Here is a 23075-nt window from a genome sequence, read left to right as displayed (position 1 = left end):
TTACGTTAGCATTTTTTAAAATTTATTTATTCTTTTACAGCAGTTTTTGGGTGATTTAAGAAGTACATTTTCAGGTTTCATGCAGCATTCACCTGTTTCTTAACTGTTGCTTTTTTTTTTTTTTTAATAAAATCTGTAAAGGTCCAGTGTGAAATCAGTAAGAATCCCAGTTCAGACAGACCGCAGGGTTTCCAACATCAGGGTTTCTGTTTTATTACATTTTATAAGATTCTATTCATCTGAGTTTATATGTGCTGTGGAATCGATTGGAACTGATCAGTACAAATTAGTATAATTAGATAATAGAAGTGAAAAGGCAAAATTAAATGAATGATTTAAATACACAAAGGGACTAATGTAAATAATTGTTTCCTCTTGAAGAACATTTGCAATAAAACCAAGAGGAGATCATTTCAGTAAAAAATATCAATTAATTGTTCATTAATTATAATTTAAGTCAAAAATAAACAAGAGAATTTCCCAATGACAGTAATCAAGTGTTAAAACGGCTTCTGTAGTTACTCCAGGGTTTTAGCTTTCACAGGAAAGCCATTAAAGCTTCCGGCTGAAATCAACAAGCCTGCTATGGAGAGAATTCCCACTTCACTCTATCATTCTCTCATACAGTTGAAGACAAAATTATTAGCCCCCTATAAAATCTTATTATTTTTCAAATAATTCTTAACAGAGAGAAGATTTTTTCAACACAGCATTTTTAAATATAATAGTTTATTTAGGAATCTTGGAGTGTTTGTAATACAAAAAGAAACAAAATTATAACCAAGAATAAAAAAAGTCTACAGGTCAAAATTATTAGCCCTCTGATGTTAATGGTCAATAGTGTATCCCTTTTTTGGTCACGGCCTTTAGTCGTTTGTTGTAGTTCTCAACAAGTTTCCAGCATGTCTCCTGAGGAGAGCCCATTCCTCCTTAGCCAATCTCTCCGCCTCCTCCAGATTAATTGGTCTTCTGGCATGAACTCTGGACTTTAGTGTGCCCCACAGATTTTCTATTGGATTTAAGTCTGGGCTTTGTGCAGGCCAGTCAAGGACATTCACTTTGCTCATTTGTAGGTAGTTCTTCACCAGAAGTGAGGTATGCTTTGGGTCGTTATCATGCTGGAATGCAAAATGTCGACTCAGACCAAGTTTTGTTGCAGACTGTCTGAGGTTGTCTCTCAAAATCTTCTTGTAGTCCTCCTTTTTCATGGTTCCTTCAACCCTGTCAACCCTGATGAGATTCCCAGTTCCAAACGCACTGAAACATCCCCACAGCATTATACTCCCACCGCCATGTTTCACTGTGGGAACGGTGTTCTTTGGGTTGAACGCCTCTCCCTTCTTTCTCCAAACATAGGCAACATCTCTATGGCCAAAGAGCTCTAGTTGTGTCTCATCTGACCAAAGGACATGTTTCCAGTATGCATCATTTTTCCCCAGGTTGTCCTTAGCAATCTTCAATCTAGCTTGTAGGTGTCTCTTCTTCAGAAGTGGAGTCTTTCTTGGTCGGCAACCTTGCAGTCCATTTCTCTCTCACTAGTTTTCTTTCCAAAGTTTTTGAAATCTTTCACTTCCTGCCTCTGCCAGTCTTGTTCTCCACTGTGTGGGTCTCTTTAAACTTCCTGATAATACTTCTCACGGCAGTTCTTGACACGTGAAAACGCTTTGATAAACGTGTATATCTTTCTCCTCCTTTGTGAGCATGAACAATTCTTTTTCTCAAGTCTAAACTAATTTCTTTTGTCTTTGCCATGATGATGGTACATATTATTTGCTAGTTGTTTTGCAAGATACTAATCCTCAGCTTAAAGTGCAATTTAAAGGCTTGACTAGGTTAACTGGGTTAATTAGGCAAGTTAGGTTAATTAGGCAAGTAATTGGACAACAGTGGTTTGTTCTGTAGCCAGTCAAACAAATAATTCCTTAAGGGGGCTAATAATTTTGACATTAGCAGTTTTTTCAAAATAATTATTTTATTTTAGCCAAACTAAAAGAAATCAGACTTTCTCTAGAAGAAAAATATAATAGAAAATACTGTGAAAAAAATCCCTTGCTCTGTTAAACATCACTTGGGAAATATTTGAAAAAGAATTACAATTTCACAGGGGGGCTAATAATTTTGTCTTCAACTGTATAAGATTCTATTCATCTGAGTTTATATGTGCTGTGGAATCGATTGGAACTGATCAGTATAAATTAGTATAAGTTAATAGAAGTGAAAAGGCAATATTAAATGAATGATTTAAATACACAAAGGGACTAATGTAAATAATTATGTTTCTTCTTGAACATTTGCAATAAAACCAAGAGGAGATCATTTCAGTAAAAAATATCCATTAATTCTTCATTAATTATAATTTCAAACAAAAATAAACAAGAGAATTTCCCAATGACAGTAATCAACTGTTAAAACGGCTTCTATAGTTACTCCGGGGTTTTAGCTTTCACGGGAAAGCCATTAAAGCTTCTGGCTGAAATCAACAAGCCTGCTATGGAGAGAATTCCCACTTCACTCTTTCACATTCTCTCATATACAGTTCTCAGGGTAAAGGAGTACACTCCCTTTCAAAAGTAAACAATGTCTCATTGAACATATAACCTCCAAAATGTTGACAAGACTAAGTTTAATATAACATCTGTTTAACTTATAACATGAAAGTAAAGTTAATAATTTAACTTTTTCAGTTTTACTCAAATTAGGGTGATGCAAAAATGAGTACATCCCACTGAAAGTCTCTGGAGCAAAGCTAAATTTGACTACAAATGTCTAATTTAACAAGAATTCAATCACAGGTCAGTCTAATTATTCATTACACAGGTGTCCAGCAGACAGTGGACTATAAAAGGGTGTTATTTAAAGAAAACCCCTTCCCATTTCATGCTCTCAGCAATGGTATCACATGGAATAGAAATGTCACAAGACCTGAGAAAGACAATCGTTTCTTTACACAAGAAAGGCGAAGGCTACAAGATCAGCAAAGCTTGTAACCATCTCACAGAGACGTCCAGGTCTTCCACGGAAGTTAACACCTTGACAGGAGTGTCTTCTGATGAGATGGGTTGAAGAAAATCGGCATGCGAGTTCACTGCAGTTATCTAAAGAAGTAGAAAGCCAGACTGGGGTGAGTGTTTCCTGTGACACAGTACAGCGTACACTGCAGAGGAATGGCATGCATGGGTGAAAGAATCCTCTCCTAAAGCCCAGGCACAAAAAAGCCCAGCTAGAGTTTGCCAGGGCCCATGCTGAAAAAGATGAAGACTGCTGGGACTCTATACTCTGGAGTGATGAGACAAAGATAAATGTTTCTGGAACTGATGGCCTCAAAACTGTATGGAGTCACAAAGGTGAGGAACACAAAGAAAAATGCATGGTGCCTACAGTGAAACATGGTGGTGGCAGCGTCCTTATGTGGGGCTGCATGAGTGCTGCTGGTGTCGGGCAGCTGCATTTCATTGATCATGAATTCACAGATGTTCTGCTTTATACAGAAAGAGAAGATGCGACCATCGCCCCGTGCCCTTGGTTGTGCACTTTTCCAACATGACAATGATCCTAAACACACATCTAAGGCCACTGTTGGATTTCTGAAGAAGAACAGGGTGAAAGTGATTCAGTGGCCAAGTATGTCTCCTGATCTGAACCCAATCAAACACCTATGGGGAATTCTGAAGAGACAAGTTGAGCATCACTCTCCATCCAGCATCCAGTCTCTAAAAGAGGTCGTTCTTGAAGAATGGAAAAAAGATAGATGTTGCAAAATGTCACCAGTGTGTTCATTCCATGCCTAGAAGACTTGGTGCTGTCAATAAAAATCATGGAGGCCATACAAAGTAGTAGATGTAGTAGTTTTTGTTGTGGGGTGTACTCATTTTTGCATCACCCTAATTTGAGTAAAACTGAAAATTTTGTTCTCCAAGTTAAATTATTAACCTTACTCTCATGTTATAAGTTAAACAGATGTTATATTAAACTTAGTCTTGTCAACATTTTGGAAATTGTTTGTGTGTTGATTGAGATACTGTTTAAAATGGTACTTTTCATAGGGGGTGTACTCATTTACACTGAGCACTGTAGATGCTGCTGAATCATGCTGAACAGAAGAGTATAAATTAGTACAGTGGATATAAAATGTCTACACACCTCTGTTAAAATGACAGGTGTTTATAATGTGTCTGAAGATCCAGGTGAAGTTATCTGGAAGTGTCCTTCTAGTTCTGTCGAAACGTTTCGCTACTTATCCGAGCAGCTTCTCCAGACTGAGGGAAGTTGGCTGGATAGGCACATTACAGGAACAAGGGGAGGTGAGAATGGGGGGAGGTGTTAGGATGTAATGACCCCAGAGAACGACGATAAGGTAGACATCTTGGACAGAGAAGACAGATGATTTGAGAGAGGAGTGAAGGAGGACACCTATGTCCAGGTGGAAAATCCTTCTCATAACAGAGGTGAAGGTGTTGGGGACAAGCTGTCTCCTATTATTCATTCTGCTCTTTTATCACAGGTCCACCAAAAAAGCCACACCTAAGGACCCCATCTACTCTCACATTCTCAGATTGTTACCCCCAAATACTTCAATACACTCCCCCTTACTCTCCTTCTCTGGGTTGTCTAAATCCTACCAACAACTGAAACGGGTGGAATGACCTAAAGAGGGTCCGGGTGCAGAGGAGATCCCCTCACTATCTGATCCATCTGGGTCATTCCTGCAAAGAAGAGAAGAGTGGACAAAATGACTAAATCGAGATGCGATAAATTAGTATCCTCTCACCCTAAAACACTGAGCGCTGTATTACAGGCAAAGAGAGACTAGTTAAGACACGTGTGCTCTTAGTGACCAGGCAGTTAAATTTTTCCCCAAAACCCTTTGGTTTCTTTTGAGCTCATTTTGTTGTAAATTTTTTTTTTTTATATATTTCTATTATATTTTTATATTTATAAAAAAGTGTGATTTTAACAGTGGTGTGTAGACTTTTTATATCCACTGCATAAAAGAAGCAAAAACCAATGCTATGTCTGTGATTTAAATGAACTTTATTTAATAAATTAATCCAGTAGATGTGAAGGGAGAAGAACTTTTGCAATAAAACAGAGAGAAGATATTTTCAATGAAAAATATTTCCATCTTCTATTAATCATAATATAATCCAGAGAATTTCCCATCATCAAATTTCCCATTTATCAAACTTTAGGTTTCAGGCTCCAGGGTGAGATCAATAACCACATTACTGACAGACTTCACACTGTTACTGTTCCTGAAAAGGAAGTTTCTATTTCATCTGAGTTTTATTGCGTTTCCCTTCTCTGCTGCTGAATCAAGTGGAACATAAACAAACTGTATCTTGTCAGCAAGCTGCTGGATATGAAGGAACAACAACAATATTAATAATAATAATAATAATAATAACAATAACAAAGTTCTAAGATATTTTGTATTTATGTGCAGGAAAGAGAAACTCGACATGTCCCAATTCTCATCACGACGTTAACACAAACTCATATGGCAAGGAAGATTCCTGTCCACCCATGAACAGCAGGAAACAGGAAGTGTCTGACTGTGAAATGGGCTGGGGGCAGAGTTTCTGTAAAGCAAGGGCGGAGCCTGCAGTCCCATTACCAGCTACAGAGTTGGGAGACTCTGCCCTCGTCACCACAAAAACTGTACAGCTGTTCGATCATTAACATTGTGACGCTTCATAAAACCTCTAACAGGAATGATCTGAAAGAAAATTCACACAAACATCTCCAAAAAATACTTACCCATAATCCCTGTGCATGAAAAAGTGCTATTTATGATTAGAGATTTTAATCAGAGAAATTGGTGACCATAAATGTCCAGAATGAAGATAAGTTTAACCCAACAGGATTTATTTTGTTAGAACTGCACAAGGTTCTAATTGAGTTTAAATCCCAGAACCACCAAACTACCACTGCTGGGTCCTTGAGCATGGCCTTTAACCATCAGCTGCTCTGATGTATAAAAGAGATAAATGCCATTTGCTCTGGATAATGAAATCTCCCAAATGTTGTAAAATGTAAATGTTTTGCTTTTATCTTCTGTACTTTATGTAATGATGCTTATGTTATCATGTTAATCTGCATGTGCTATGATTTAAGAGTTTTCAGGATAATCATGCCTGGACTGGCTTTAACTTTATTCTTAACCCTTTAATGTCCAAAGCAATGGAAAAATTCTTACTTTGCAGTATTTATTTAATTCGGTCAATAATAACAATATATAACTGTTTTTTTTAAGACCCCATAATTATTTAAACATAGGCCTCTATCAAACGGCTGCCTAGTCGGCTTGGGTTAGGTTAAAAAAATTGTTACTGAAATATAGTGACTCTACCAAACAGTCACACAGGACATTAAAGGGTTAAAGGCAAAATGTGATATAAATGTGATCAAAATTCTTTACAGCAGTGTCAGAGATGAAAAGGTTAACTTTAAATTAAAGATATGCAAAATCTGTGAAAGGAAAGGACCTCAGAATAGTGGAGTCCTACCTGAACCAGATCTCCCACAGTTCTTCAGGATCTGCTTACCTTGGTCTCAGCAGCACTGCAGACATTCTACTGAATCCATTTTATCAGCTTGTCACAAAACAGAGGTGAAGACAGACACAAGTATATACAAGAAATAAACTGATTCAAGATAAAGAAAGAGTGAAACACAGGAAGTTAAATAAGGTGACTAATGAACCAATACATAACAGTTGAGCTTGATCCTGGGAGGGGAGATAAAAACCAACAAAAGAAGTTTAAAAGGTGTGCAGAGGTGCCCTCTGGAGGTCTGGGGAGGAATTGGTCTATAGTGACTGTTACAGGGAGGTGGTTGTAGCCTGAGAATTAAATGAATTAGAGATTATTTATCAATCCCATTCAGGTTAAAGTGGAAAAATGGGACTAATAAATGGGTGCATCAGGAGAGTAGACAAATATTTCCAGAAGCTGTACAGAAGCACACTTCTCAGGATCTGATTTACGTTATAGTTGGTTTAATGTTGATTTTGACAACTAGAATTTTAGAATAAAACAATTAGAAAAAACAATGAGTGTGTTGCTTCTACAACAATCTAAAAAACACTAAATTAGGAACAGTTAACTAACATGCTAAACCTGTTTGCTCGACTGCTGCTTTGAGATGGTGGAATGAACAGCAGAGTCACTGACCGTCTTCAAACGATGAGTGAAGACCTACATCTTCCTGAAAAACACTTAAACTTGTGCTCATTTTCCTTAGTCTACGACTGAGTGACCCAGTGTTGATCAACTGATAGAGGCTTCAGAATAGTTTTGTACGTTGCTCTGGATAAGGACATTCCAAGCTTTCCATAGCATTCCAAGTTTATTGACATATAGAGCAGAATTCTTCTTCTTCAGAGCCTTCTAAACTACCTGTAAATGTCTTCTGGTGGCTTGATAAAGTTTCCTTTTCAATAGTCATTTTCTGGCTTGTGTTAAAAATCAGGAAAGTCCTGCTGTGTTTACACACAACACTACTGTTTGTCCTGGAATATACATCACAGGGAGAGAGTTCTGTGTCTCAGCGGTCTGGATTGGCTGATAATGCATGAGTGTAGTGCATGCTGGGTAAAGTAGCATTTGACTTAAAACAAAATTACAGAAAATCATTCATTCTACACAGTCAATAAGTGATACTTATGAAATAATTATATGAAATAATTATATATAATATAAATTTTGTGTAGATTAAATATGATACATAGTCAAATTTCCAACAACAAATAATCAAATATCATCAAACATTTATCTGTAAAAGTTGACTTATACATTTAGGCTATGAATCTTTTTCATGATTTACTTTTATAATATTGGAACTAATGTTATAAATGGAAGAGACCAAAACATCTGTAAGCCTGATTAAAAAGTCTGTATACGCATTTTATGATTTTAAAGGACATTAAAAGGATTATTTTAAAATGCTGTACTTGGAAGTTTTTCTAAATTTGATATATAAAATGTTTAATATACATTAAATGAACATTAACACACCTGCCTGCTGCAGACATCTCACATCACTTAAAAACAAAGCAGGCCAAAAAAAAAACCATTCCATTCTGATTCCTGCTAATCACGTGAAACCAACATAACTTCAGATCCTGTAAATCATGTGATCAGCTTTTCCATCTCATTTAAATATATAACAAGTTTCTGTAAATGTTTGAACAGTCACTAATTCCTTCTGGCCTGTAAAGTACGTACCCAAACTGGTTGGGGCAGTGTACGCTCCCCACTGAAAGTACCAGATCAGCAAGAACAGTTTCTTTGGTTCTGCTATACAGAACAATAGCTATGAGATCAGAATGTCAGCTTTCATTTCTTGATATTTATTCATCTGTGAAACATGGTGGTGGTGTCATGGTCTGGGCTTGCATTGCTGTTTCTGGAACATTCTCACTGATCTTCACTGGTGATGGAGCTCAGGATGGTAGCCGAATGAATTCAGAAGTTTACCAAAACACATCCAAAACACAGTGACACTAAACAGAGGACTCCATCAGGGGGAAAGGGGAAGGTTTCAGACTGAACCAACTGAGCAGCATCTCACCTCCTGGAAATGTGGTCATCTCAACAACTGAAAAGGATGTGGAAAAAGCATGAAAAAGCTTCACATAAGAAGAATGCAGCAGTTTGTTGTCACTGAATCTCAGGATTGAAGTGATTGTTGCAAGTGTAAGATATGCAACCAAATATTATGTGATATTTATTTTAATTTTCTATAAGAAATATCTGTCCTTATACACATCTAAATTTACGTTTCATGTTCTAAGTGCTTAACACAGATTTAAATATCAGGAAATAAAAGCTGAAATTCTAGTACTCAGTTTCTCCTTTATCTCTGTCATCTCTCTTCCATTTCTCCTTCTTTCATTTCAAACATGTAACCAAACCTGATGGTGCAGTGACTCCAGGGCAGGGCTGATGTTTCTTAGATGTAATCAGATTCATTTTGTCAGGTGATAATTAAATTCTTATGAGCAACAATAGAATGATGGATGTTATCTCAACACATCTCGCTTAGTGCACAGGGGCATTGTCTGCTGGAACAGGTTTGGTCTCTACAAGTGAAGGGAAACTGCAATGCTACACACAGAGATGTTCTGTACAACTGTGTACTCTGTAGCACTTTGTGGGAACAGCTTGGAGAAGTACATATGGGTGCGATACAAACCACACAGATTGTCTATGACTTTCTTCTCTATTAGTCTGAAGTTCTGTTTTAATCTGAAGATGCTTTTACAAAATCAGTAAAATAAAACACTACAAATAATGAAAAGAACATGCAGAAAGTAATTTATTTAACATGTACAACCTTGTTGGGTCAAAGAAACTAAATGAAAACCATCCATCCATCCATCCACCCATCTATTGTCTATACCCGCTTATTCCTAATTAGGGTCACGGGGGTCTGCTGGAGCCTATCCCAGTGCACATAGGGCAAAAGGCAGGGGTACACCCTGGACAGGTCACCAGTCCTAAATGAAAACCAAAACCAAAAATAATGAACAGGAAACAAATGGTGTGCAAAACCTGATATTCAGATGCAGTTTATACAAGTATCAGTAAACAATTAAAATCTTGGTAAGATTTGAGAGACAGTAGTTATCACATGGACTCCTCCCCATTCAGCTGACTGTGATGAGTGATAAGTATATTTCTCACATCAAACTGGAACAGTAAATGTTTTAGCTTTATCAAATATTCTATATATGTGTATTTATTGAGCTAAAGTATAAATACACAGTAAGTAAAATAAGTAAAAAGTAATTTATACAGTATTTATTTAAAGGTACTAAATGTTATTTTATTTTTTTCAGATGCTATACACAGCCAGGGGCGTCACTAGGGCTATTCATTTGGAGCTCGAGCCCCGGATGTTTTTAAGCTAGCCCCGAATGTTTTATCCCGCATTTTTCCACTGGAGTGTAGAGGAATTAATGAAATGTTGACTGGTTTATTTGAGCACTGTTGCCGTTTACTGTACACGATTTTGACTGACATCTCTCTCCACACACACACACACACACACACACACACACCAAAATGGAGAATAGAGAGTGTGTGCTGGAATATTCTCTAGAACTGGAACTAGACTAAAACACCTTACAAACCTTGAGCGGGACAGCAATAAGAAAAGGTTAGAAAACACAACAATCTTATTATTCAGATAAAAGTCTAACTTCTAATATTTAATGTTAACACAGTTGATAAAAGTCGCTAACAAATGTATGTTCTGTCAAAAAGGAGGCCCACTGTCCCTGATTCTGAAAACCCCTGACATATAGGACCCTTTAGAATATTATTCCATACCCAAGAGCTACAAAAGCCTTAAATTAAATCATCCTAAAGATAGATCTAAATAAAATCTAAACTGTTAAAGCACTAAGACATTACAGTCTGAACATCATGACTCTATTATTCTACTAATGCAGTATTTAAGTTAAAATACAGACATGATTTAGGTGAACAATGGACCAGAACAGACTCCATCATTCAGCTGTTCTGTCTGTTGATAAAGGAATTCTCAGCACTAGAAATACTAGTATGGTGATTGACCATCAAGTCTCAGAGATACTCTCTGATGATTCCACCCTCATAGAAATAGGATAGAAAAGTCACCAAGAGCATGAAGCAGACCAGATACAAGCAGCAAGACAGATGAAGGAATGAGAGAGGAGAGAACAAGAAGAGAAGAGAAGAGAAGAGAAGAGAAGAGAAGAGAAGAGAAGAGAAGAGAAGAGAAGAGAAGAGAAGAGAAGCTGTAAAAATAAATAAAGAAACACAGAATAATACATACAGTAGTGGCAGTATAAATGAGGAATGAAATAAGAGGTGCAGTATAACATAGATTATTGTAAAAATAATAATAATAATAATAATAATAATAATAATAATAATAATAATAATAATAATAGTAATAATAAAGGATCTGCACGGCACAGCTCCATACCCAAGCTGTAAAAGAGATAATATTGCATGGCATACCTGTGAGAGAGTAGCGTTTTTAGTAGCAGGACTCTGAAATGATGGGAGGAGTCAGAAAAAAGATTAAATTTTCTAAAGTTGCATACTGTTTGTGTTCATTTGTGTTTATTGTTAAACAATATTACATAAAAATGCTCTTACAAAACCTGTTATTCTTGCTTACCCCCTCTCTCTAATGCCCCTGATGTTTCGGACTCAGCCCCTGATGTTTTCAAATCCTAGATACGCCCCTATACACAGCCATGACAATCACTCTGGTAAGTACTGATAGTTGAGAGGAATTTCCAGGTAAGACTGAACAGAATATGCTAAAGCCTTTTTAAATCTTTACGTTTATTGCCATGTGATTTCACAAACATCCCATAAGAGTTTGTTCCTGCTCCAGTTAGCAGTTAGCTATCTCACTTCTCCCTTTTTCCTTAGCATATCAGTTAACTCCAGTGCAAGAGGCTGATTTTTTGAGTAAGAAGTGTTATTAGTGTACTCTACTGTCACCAGATTAAAGATAAACTAAAATCATATTTATTTACATCTAAGTCATTTACAAAGGGGTGTATTATATGTTGTGTCCTGAAGTTGAACACAGCATTACAGAGAGTAGCAGCAATGATGAATTTCTGTAGTCCAACCCTGAAGTGATTAAAACACTGGTTCCCTCAACAGAAAGCCAGAAGAATTGGGGGTTATTACTACATTTTATGTTATAGAATAAAACATGGCAATATCGCAATAATGGAGCAAAATGCTAAAATGCTAAAATGCTAAAACCTCATTTCTGGGTTTTCAGACTCTGGGTTGGTGTGAGAAGGTGAAGAAGGGATAATAAAGTTACAATAAATGAAATGCTAATGGAAATGATTATTTACTTTCTTAAAATATATAATCTGCTTACATTCACTTCAACTATACAGTGCTTTTATCACTTGAAGTTGTCACAAAGCAACTTTACAGAAGTCTGTATGTAGCTCTAGGCTCCTAATTAGCAGGTGCAAATTACAGTGCAAAAAATTAAATAAATAAATAAATAAATAAATAAATAAATAAATAAATAAATAAATAAATAAATAAATAAATAAATAAAAATCTCTGAGATGATATGAGTAAGATATTTAATTTAAAAATATTTCAGTGGTGAAACTGATACACCTACCTCCGCCCAGCTTAGTTGGGTTCACACTGTGTTGACATTGTCTTCTGTGTTGGATGAATTATTTATTTTTTCTTCGGTAATTAAATATACATAATAATTAAGCAAAAAAAAAGCTAATATCAGATTCCTGATTCTGACATGATCACCAGCCTTTGACACACCCTCTGAATCATCTGCTGAAAGAACAACCGCAATTACTCAAGGAGTCACATTCAAAGCTAGAGTTAAAATGTAGTAAAAATATCATATTTTCTAAATATTATATTTTCACAGAGGAAAGTTTGCAGCCTGCTTTGATTTAAAGTTTTTCTCTTTTTATTAGACACATTTTTTCAAACTGTTCTCAGAACAGTTAACACAGCAATCTAAACTCTTCTAATTTAGATAAATAGGATATTCTCATTCATTTCACACAAATTATATAAATATAAAAAGTAATTCATACAATAACAACATACAAAACTCTCCAGACTACATGCAGTGTTTTAAAAGGCTTTGACACAGCCATTTAACAAATATTCAGAGGCTGAAGGAAGTAGTGACAGCAGGTTACCATTTAAAATGTAGATATATGGCCAGTTGGCATGCTTAAGGGACCGTGTCCTCAGCTACTTTGCTCAGAGAAGAGTAGGGCTATGAAGCACCAGCTAGTAATACTTTAGAGTGTAAACAGGCAGAATTCAGATGAACAGTCTACTGTAGATGATGTTTTGTTCAAATTACTACAGCCTGACCAGCAGAACAAGTCAAATGTTTTGTTTAAAAACACATTTGGCAACAATACAAGGAAGTAAATAGGGGGACATACCTAAGAACCTGTTTAGAACATTGCTTATGGATTCCTTAGATTATCAGTAATAGTCCACCCACTTTCATTTATGAAAGAACATAAATGATGCTGAACACAAGGAAGCTGCTGCAGAGGGTACTAGTAGAGTAGGAGTCGCATCAATACTCACAGGTACCCCTGAGCTGAAGGCTGAGAAACCCAGAGAGAGAGAGAGAGAGAGAGAGAGAGAGAGAGAGAGAGAAGAAGGCTCAGCACTGACTTCTTCAGCAAGGAGGTAACGTAACAGATTTTATTTTATTATTTTTTTTACTAAGGACACTGTTTGTAAAACAGCTTATTTTGAAGAGAAATTGATAGTTTAATTGTTTTTAATAACATTACATTTTTATGTGGAAATGTGCCTTAATCCAAAAAGAATCTCATTTTGTAATTTTAATTTGTAAGTTTATTTGCTGTTTTTGATACAGGCGGTCACAATGAGGTGCCTAATTTTACTATGCGTGTTGATGATACACGGTAAGATTCTGATTACATATCATCATTTATCATGAGAAAACAAACCACACCTGATTATGAAAAGTTGTGTATGAAAAATCAGTTGATTAGAATCTGGATTTGGCAGTAGAAGTTTAAGGCTAAATTTGTGCCACAGTCCAAGTATACATGTAGTCACTACAAAACTTAGGGTCCAAGTACTAAACGAATAAATTTCAGAATTCAGAAAAGAAACTGGAAATTAAAACTTTAAAACAGTAAAATTTAATCAGCCACATGCCAGTGTATTGTACAGTAGACACATGAATTGTCTAAATTTAAACCACAGATAAGCTAAAACTAAACAAATAAACACCACCTCAGCCACCAATAGCAATAACACCACATTGTTAATTTAAACTGTATGAAGTCCCTTTACATATAATTAATGTAAACTTTGTGTTTGTTCCTTGCAGTGGGTGTACCTAGTAGTCAAACAACAGGTAAATAAATTTCAATTCCAATTTTATCTGTTGACAAATGACAATACATTTATGAAAGTAAGAAATATGAACTGATAAATTAATTAACAATGTTTCTAAACCTTATGCAGTGGAACAAACGACCCCGGAAACAACACGTAAGTAAAAGTCAGTTTAGATTTTATATGCTAAGCATTGAAAATATAGTTTTTTATAATAATAATATTTATAAAAATGAGTACTCATATTTATTTATTGATTTTTTGGGTTTTAGTAATCTATAAAGAGATTCATTTCTTTATTAATTGATTGACATAACTTGTAAACATGCCTTTAAAACTCTTTAAACTATAAAGAATGCCCATTTTTAAGCCTGTTATTAATTGCATTTTAGTGCTAAAATACATTAGGTGGAGTCCAGTGGAGTAAGTGTACAAGTGTGGCAGTGAGGAGGTATTACACTGAGGGAGTGGTAGATTGAGGGATTATTACAAAGAGCTAATTTATTTTTTACAAAGAGATATTTTATGTTTTATTTTATTAATTTGAAACCACAAATACCCCATAACTGAGTGTTCCCTTATCTAGCAATATTTTCATAGCCAAATACCATTTCAACTACCAACACAAACACAGCTAATAATAACAAACAAATATGCAGAGAGTACAATATATTATTAATAAAACGTAAGGAGACACTATTTTCTACTGTAAACCTCATTCAGTGACATTATAATTATGCTAGCATTATTAATCATTGTGTGTTTTTTAACTGTATAAAATCCCTTTACATATAATTAATGTAAACTGCATGTGTTTTATTTCTTGCAGTGGGCGTAACTAGTAGCCACACAACAGGTAAATAAATTTAAATTCCATTTGTATGTGTTATCAAATGACTATACATTTCTCAAAAGGAAAGAAATTAAATTAATTATGGTTGTTTAATTTGAGTATTTGGTTGTTTGGCTGATAAGTTGATTGTTAAAATAAAACTTTGGCTCACAGCACATATTGGTATCCTTATTATAATGAACCATCTCAGGCAGAAGATGCAGAATTCATTTATTTAGCAACTCACAAAGCATGTAATCCAAAAGCGTTTGCAAAAATGTGGTTGGTAAATAGGCCAGAGTTCATAAACCATTAGAACTAGCAATATGGCAAATGATCCAAAACAGTAAGTAGAAAACATGGTCAGTAAACAGGCAGAGTTCATAAACCAGAAAAGCAAGAAACTTGGCAAACAATACAAAACCCAATCCAAATATCAAGAAAAAGCAGCAAAACATAACAAGGTCATGCACAGAGAAAATCACACAGAAAACAATAAATGTTATTTTTATTATTATTGTGCAGAGCACTGTCAATACTCTGCACCAACGTTCAGCATGGATGCAGCATAAATGTCCGGAACTTGGAACTTGCCCAGAGGCTGTTCAATATTCCGGAGATGATTCCCTCCAGTGGGGTTGTGGGTGAACAGAGGAGGTGTTGTTACAGTAACCCCCTCCCAGGAACACCTCCAGGTGTCCTTCTTCTGGGTTGTCCCCTAGGTCTTGGTGAAGGGCGATCCGGGTGTGCCCATTGGAATTCAAAGAGAAAGAAGGGGTCTGAGCTGCCATTAGCCAGAACCCCTGATTTTTCTTCAGGGCCAAATCTCTCCCAGTTTACCAGGTACTGAAGATGGCCTCTTCTGCGGGAGTCAAGAATGTTGTGGACTAGACTGGTTGGGGACTCTTTAATTTCGAGCAGTGATTGGAGGCTGTTGTCTGTGGTATCAGTGGCAGAGAAGGTGTGGGGTAGCTTCAGAAGTGAGGCATGAAATGACAGGGAGATTCGGTAACATAGTAGGTGGTGTTTTTGATAGGAGAGCAGATTCATTTATCTTAGAATTTTGAAAAGGTCAGATGTACCTGGAGCTTAATTTCTGGCATGGTAATTTTAGCATAAGGTTTATTTGATGATAGCCACACCATCTGATCAAGATGATAAGGTGGGTGGTATGGTCTCTGGCAGTCAGCCTACAGACGTTGGTGCCAAATGGCTCTTTGCAGATGTATGTGGGTGATCTTCCATACATCTCTGCTCCTTTGACACCAGTCATTCATGGTTGGCAGATGGATCACTGGACAAGCTGTGACTTTCAGAGGAGTGGTACATAGTACGGTGGGATGATGTAGGTCTTCTACAAGCTGGTGGTGTATCAGGTTGATAGCTGATCCAGAGTCAACAATAGCTGAAACATGACGCACCCCATTAGCATAATGTAGTTGCACTATTAATAACATGCTGTAAGGACATGAGTTCAGGCCTACCTTGGCGGTGCATGTTCCTTGTTTTTTGATTCAGGTGGAGCAGCAGTGTCCAAGCTGACCAGAGTAGAAACAGAGTTGCAGACACTGGTGTTCTTCTGGGGACACCCTGGTCTTGCCAAGCTGCATGGGTAGAGGGCCTCCTGAGGGGGTGGAGAGGAGGCTGTTTCTATAATTGGAAGATGGACGATTCTGGTGAAATCTACTGCCATGTGTGACCAGGGTCATTGAGGTATGGGTATGGGTTCCAGGAGCCCCGTATGAAGCTGGTGTCCTCTACATCCAGGGAAAATGATGACCACCAAAACTTGTTCCGGATCAGGGTCATGGTTCGGTGAATGCTAGGATGGCCCATTGTAAGACTTGGGATGAAGCATTGTGGGTACATAGTGCTTGGACGGAGGAAATTCTGGGGGTGGAGGGTCGGTTTGAAGGGCTGACATATCCCAGAAAGGTGATCGTGTCCTTGTGAAACTCACATTTCTCAGCCTTAATGTAGAGTTGATGGTGTAACAGCCGAGTGAGTATGATACAGACATGATGAACATGATTGTCATAGGTGGCCGAGTAGATGAGAATGTCATCAATTTAAGTGATTACATATTTGTTAATCAAGTCTTTGAATATGTCATTGACAAATGCTTGAAAAACAGCAGGAGCATTAGTGAGCCCATGTGTCATAAACTGATATTCACAGTGCCCCCTCATGGTATGGAAGGCTGTCTTCCATTCATCCCCCTCCTTGATATGTACCAGGTTATAAGCACTGCATAATTCCAGTTTAGAGAAGATAAAGTTGTTCCAGTGCTGCTGGGACTAAAGGTACAGAATAGGGAAAACACACCGTGAGCACATTCAGACCCAGATAATCGATGCAGGGTCAGAGACCTCCATCCTTCTTTTCAACAAAGAAGAACCCCGCGGCTGCAGGAGAGGTTGTGGATTGGATGTATCCCATAGCTATGGCTTCCTCAATATATTCCTCCATGGCCTTACTCTCTGGAAGAAAGGGGGGGTAAATCCTGCTTTTGGGTGGCATGGTGTTGGGTAGCAGATCTATGCTGCAGTCCCAGGGATGCTGGTGGTGGGGGGGGCTTTATTGTAATTTCAACCACATATAGCTGATGCAGTACATAGTGAAATGAAACAATGTTTCTCAAGGACTCTATTGCTACATAAACAATATGCAACAAATAATTACAAACAGAACAACAATACAGAGCTAGGGCAGACATCCTAGCTACATAAAGTTCCACATGTGCAAACAGTGCAAAGACAAGACAGTGCAGAAACAACACAAGACAGGACACATAGCACCAAAAAGAACTTGTGCAATGAAATAAAAAGAAATTTGATGTGCAAACCTGAGCAACTGTAAAAAAAAAACAGGTATCTAATAACATATATGTTTGTTACATACATATAGCAGCATGACAATATGTTTTTGTGCAAAAATGCAGTAGCATCAGTGGAAGTAGTGCAAATAAAATGTTAACTTTATAGCAGTGATTGAAACATTATAACAGCTGTTGAGGTAGTGCAAATAAGTAATAAACATTATACTGTGAGTTTGTTCACACAGATGAGAATGTGTGTGTGTGTGTGTGTGTGTGTGTGAGAGAGAGAGAGAGAGAGAGAGACAGAAAGAGAGAGAGAGAGAGAGAGAGAGAGAGACACACAGTTAGTATAGTTTCAGTTCTGGATGTTGATTGTTTAAGGAAAGAAACAGTCTTGTTGTGAGGGCCCGAATGCTTTGTTACCTCTTTCCCGATGGCAGGAGGATGAAGAGTATATGTGAGGGGTGTCTGGGGTGTGTATGTCCATAAGAGGGGAGAGATACTCCTATGATCTTTTCAGCTGTCCTCACTATCCACTGCAGGGTCCTGCTATCCGAGATGGCACAATTCCTAAACCAGGAAGTGATGCAGATGCTCAAGAAGTGATGCAGCTGCTCAGGACGCTCTTGATGGTCAGGATGGGGGGGGGGTATGGCAGCTGGAGGGTTGTGGTGATGGCATCATCTGTGGAGTGGTTAGGACAATACGCAAACTGCAAGGCATCCAGTGAGGGTGGTAGCTTGGTCATTGTCTTGAGGCATGTATGAACAATAGTGCTGCTCAGGGAAATGTTGAAGATGTTAGAGATGATATCTGCTAGCTGTTCTGCACATTCCCTGAGCACTCTGCCAGAAATGTTATCTGGTCCAGCAGACTTCCGGTGGTTAACTCTGCAGAGTTCTCTTCATGTCAGCCATTGAAAGACATGGCACAGGGTCATAAGGAGGAGGGATGGTCTTCCTCACCACTATGTTGTTCTGTGCCTCGAACCGAGAGTAGAACTCATTCAGCGCATCTGGGAGGGAGGTGTCAATATCAAAGGCAGGTGATGTGGTCTTGCAGTTTGTGATCACCTGAATGCCCTACCACACGCGCCGGGAGTCTCCACTGTCCTGAAAGTGACCATAGATTCTCTGGGCGTGTCGCGCTTCGCCTCTCTGATCGCTCAGGACAGTTTGGCCCTTGCTGTTTCTAAGGCCATCTTGTCTCCTGCTCTGAAGACGGAGTCTCTAGACTTTAGCGCCGCATGCACTTTTGCAGTCATCCACAGCTTCTGGTTGGAGTGTGTAGTGATGGGCTTGGAGATCAGGTCACCGATGCACTTGCTGATGTAGCTGGTCACTGATGTCGTGTACTCCTCCAAGTTTACAAAGTAACCATTGGTTGCAGCCTCCCTGAATATATTCCAGTCAGTACACTCAAAACAGTCCTTAAGAGCAGAGGTGGCTCCTGCTGGCCAGGTTTTAAACTGTTACAGAACAGGTTTAGAGTGTCTGATGAGTATGCTGAAATTAGCATAACAGAGATGTGGTCTGAGTAGCTGAGGTGGGGATGGGCTCTGCATGGTACGTGCCAGAAATATTTGTGTCAACAGGACCCAGCATGTCCACCCCTTTTGTCGCAAAGTCCACATGCTGTTGGAATTTAGGGAGCACTGTTTTGAGATTTGCATGATTGAAATCTCAATAATAAACAGTCCATCAATTCTGCAAATTGCTAATAGCCCCATAGAGTTCACATAGAGCCTCCTTAGGGGGAATGTACACTAAGAAAATGAAAGAAGTGGTGAATTCACGTGGTAAATAAAATGGCCTGCATCTAACAGTCACAAACTCCACTAGTGATGAACAGTAACTAGAAACAAGCACAGAGTTCTTGCACCATTCGGTGTTGATGTAAACACATATGCCAGCACCGCAAGTCTTACCACACAGAGCTGCGTTTCTGTCGACATGAAACAAGGTGAGCCCGGCTAGCTAAATGGCAGCATCTGGAACTCTGTCGCTGAGCCATGTCTCCATGAAAACAAAAATGCCACAGTCTCTGAATTCTAGCTGTGTGGTTTGCTGGAGTTGGATGTTGTCCAGTTTAATGTCTAGTGAGCAGAGTCTACTGGACAAAATAATGGACGGCAGAGACAGCTGGCTAGGGTTTGTTTTTAGCCTAGAATGGACACCCACCCGTTTTCTGCGCTTCTGCTTTCTTGAGCACCACTTGCAATGACCTCTCTCCTGGCCACCAGCATCAGACAACACCAAGGACTGAAGTCCTGGTCTCTGCAGCAAGCCGAGGTTGTAGTTTTGAGTTGCAAGTTTTCCAAATACATCATCATGCAGGTTGGTAATTGCATGATTACTGTACTGTAGTAGCGTCTGATGGTCGTATGAATGAACACCACTGTCTTTGAGATTTGGGATAAAACAAACAAATAGCACCATTTCGGATCTGGAGTGGCCACCGCGTGCTACTGCCATGCCACCATCTTGGATCCAAAGACGCAGAAGATACAATCAAGTTGACGGCCGCTCTGGACCTCTTGGAGGTCCTCGTACTCCCATGGGATGTTCAAGGTTCCTGAACTCACTGGGCTTTCTATGGAGATGGCGAGGCAAAGGCATGAGACAAGGTTCTTAAAACACTGGTTCAAGCTGTAGGGGACCAGTGGACCACGCTCCTTCTCTCCAGGATATATGTAAGTTGTGGAGCTGCAACCAGGGGAAGCCAAGGATGATGGGGTTAGAAGGAGAGTAAATGACATGTTATGAAACCTTTCCCTATGGGTCGGTTATCCTCCAATGGAAAGACCTATATACACATATAATTAATGTAAACTTTATGTGTTTTGTTTCTTGCAGTGGGCGTAACTAGTAGCCACAGAACAGGTAAATAAATTTTAATTTCAATTTTCTGCTGACAAATGACAATACATTTCTGAAACTAAAAAATATAAACTCATAGATTTATTAATAATGGTTCTAAAACTGCAGAGAAAACAACACCTAAGTAAAATTCAGATTTAATTTTTATATTCTAAGCATTGAAAATAATAATAATAATAATAATAATAATAATAATAATAATAATAATAATAATAATAATAATCATACAACAATGAGGGAGTGCTAGAGTGAGGGATTATTACAATGAGGTAAATCTTGAGGAAAAGACATAAGTTTAAGTATTACAGTGAAAGAGTATTACAAAGAGATATTTTATGTTTTATTTTAATACTCCATATCTGAGTGTTCCCTTAACTAGCAATATTTCCATAGCCAAATACCTTCTAAACTACCAACACAAACACAGCTAATAATAACATACAAATATGCAGAGTACATTATATTAATATAAAACATAAGGAGACACTATTTTCTACTGTAAACCTCATTCAGTGACATTACAATTATGCTAGCATTATTAATCATTGTGTTTTTTAACTGTATGAAATCCCTTTACATACAATTAATGTAAACTGTATGTGTTTAATTTCTTGCAGTGGGCGTAACTAGGAGCCACACAGCAGGTGTGTATGTGTTTGTATGTGTTAACAAATGACAGTACATTTCTCAAAAGGAAAGAAATATAAACTCATAAATTAATTATGGTTATTTTATTTGAGTATTTGATTGTTTGGCCGATAGGTTTATTGTTAGAATAAAACTTTGGCTCACAGCACATTTCATATTTTTATCCTTATTATAATGAACCATCTCAGGCAGAAGATGCAGAATTCATTTATTTAGCAATGCACAAATCATGTAATCCAAAGCCATTTGCAAAATTGTGGTTGATAAATAGACCAGAGTTCAGGGTTTAAACCAGAAGAGCAAGCAACTTGGCAAACAATACAAAACACAATCCAAATATTAAATAAAAACAGCAAAACATAACAAGGTCATGCACAGAGAAAAACACACAGAAAACAATAAATGGCTTGGTGTGCAGAGCACTGTCAATACTTTGCACGAACGTTCAGCATGGATGCAGCATAAATGTCCGGAACTCTGAACTTTCCCAGAGGCTGTTCAATATTCTGGAGAAGGTTCCCTCTGGAAAGGTTGTGGGTAAACAGCAGGAGATGTTGTAACAGTACCTCTCCTCCCAGGAACACCTCCAGGTGTTTTTCTTCAGGGCTGTCCCCTAGGCCTTGGTACGTTGCATAGGATAAGTGAGCAGATTGATCTGGTGTAGAATTTTAAAAGGTCAGATGTACCTGGAGCTCACTTTCTGGCATGGTAATTATAGCTTGATATTTATTTGACGATAGCCACACCATCTGACCAAGATGAAGAGGGTGGTGGAGGGTGGTGTTGAGAGAGACATTGGTGCCAAATGGCTCTTTGCAGATGTAGGTGATCTTCCACACATCTCTGCTCCTTTGAAACCAGTCATCCATGGCTGGCATGTCAGATGGGTCACTGGACTAGGGGAACAGGAGAGGCTGGTAACTTAAGATTCACTGGAAGGGTGTGAGACTGGTTGAGGAGTGGGTGAGTGAATTTTGGGCATACTAGGCCCATGGGAGGAACTCACTCTTCCAATGTAGGTAGTGTCCAAGTCCAAACCTGGTTGTTGGATCGGGGATGGCAGCCTGAAGTGAGGCTGATGTTAACCCCTAATTGGCCACAAAAGGAGCTCCTAACCCTAGACATGAATGGAGTCCTCCTGTCCGAGAATATATCATTAAGGAGGCTGTAGGACTGGAAGACATGGTGAAAGAGCACCTTGTCAGTTTCCATGGCAGTAGGAATGCCTTTGAAGGACATCAGTCTGCAGGCTAGAAAAGTGATCAATGATGACCAGGATCAATCTACTGTAATATGGGACCAGGCTATTGCGGTATAGGAAGGGACTCAAACAGTCCTACTTGTAGCTTGTAGCGCTGTGTTCCTGTTGATGCCTGGGTTATGCACTTATTGGATGGCTCTCTGGTAAAGATTCAAATGCAATACTACTTGCTCGGGAGACACTCGGGGAGGTTGAACTTTGGTCTGCTGGGCCCAATGGATCTCCTTTTCCATGAGACACAGAGATTATGAAGATTCAACCATGGGACCCCCAATATAATGGGTTTAGATGGTGTAGATGTCACAGAGTAACATCTCCTCCATGTGAAAAAGTCTGACTGAAGAATGATGGGGATGGTCTGATGAGTGATGTATTTGTCCCCTATGGGTTGTTTATCCTTGGCTTTGACTTTCAGAGGAGTGGTACATAGTACAGTGGGAAGATGGAGGTGTTCTACGAGCTAGTGGTGTATCAGGTTTATAGCTGATCCAGAGTCAACAAAGGCTGAAACATGATGCACTCCATTAGCATAATGTAGTTGCACTGGTAATAACAGGCAGTAAGGACATGAGTTCTGGCCCACCTTGGCGGTGCATTTTCCTGGTTTCTCAGGGCAGGTGGTGCAGTGGTGTCCAAGCTGGCCACAATAGAAACAGAGTTGAAGAAGTAGGCAGTGCTGGTGTTCTTTCGGGGACAACCTGTTCTTGCTGAGCTGCATGGGTAGATGGCC

At 38.4% G+C, this 23075-nt stretch overlaps 1 protein-coding gene across 1 annotated transcript in view; it reads left to right on the top strand.

Annotated features, from left to right (window-relative positions):
- Positions 1-13089: 13089 nt before the first annotated feature.
- LOC131362582 (alpha-tectorin-like) overlaps positions 13090-23075 on the top strand; it is a 32073-nt gene continuing 22087 nt past the window's right edge. The window contains exons 1-7 of the mRNA XM_058404698.1: positions 13090-13223; positions 13417-13465; positions 13900-13926; positions 14037-14063; positions 14737-14763; positions 20413-20439; positions 21054-21080. Coding sequence (XP_058260681.1) covers positions 13426-13465; positions 13900-13926; positions 14037-14063; positions 14737-14763; positions 20413-20439; positions 21054-21080 — 175 coding nt within the window. The 5' untranslated portion in view covers positions 13090-13223; positions 13417-13425. The remainder of the gene's footprint in view (positions 13224-13416; positions 13466-13899; positions 13927-14036; positions 14064-14736; positions 14764-20412; positions 20440-21053; positions 21081-23075) is intronic.

This window comes from Hemibagrus wyckioides, linkage group LG12 (genome assembly GCF_019097595.1).
Source record: "Hemibagrus wyckioides isolate EC202008001 linkage group LG12, SWU_Hwy_1.0, whole genome shotgun sequence".
NCBI classification, from domain to species: domain Eukaryota; kingdom Metazoa; phylum Chordata; class Actinopteri; order Siluriformes; family Bagridae; genus Hemibagrus; species Hemibagrus wyckioides.
Note: the sequence above shows the minus strand (reverse complement) of the source record. Positions and strands in the feature narration are given on the sequence as shown.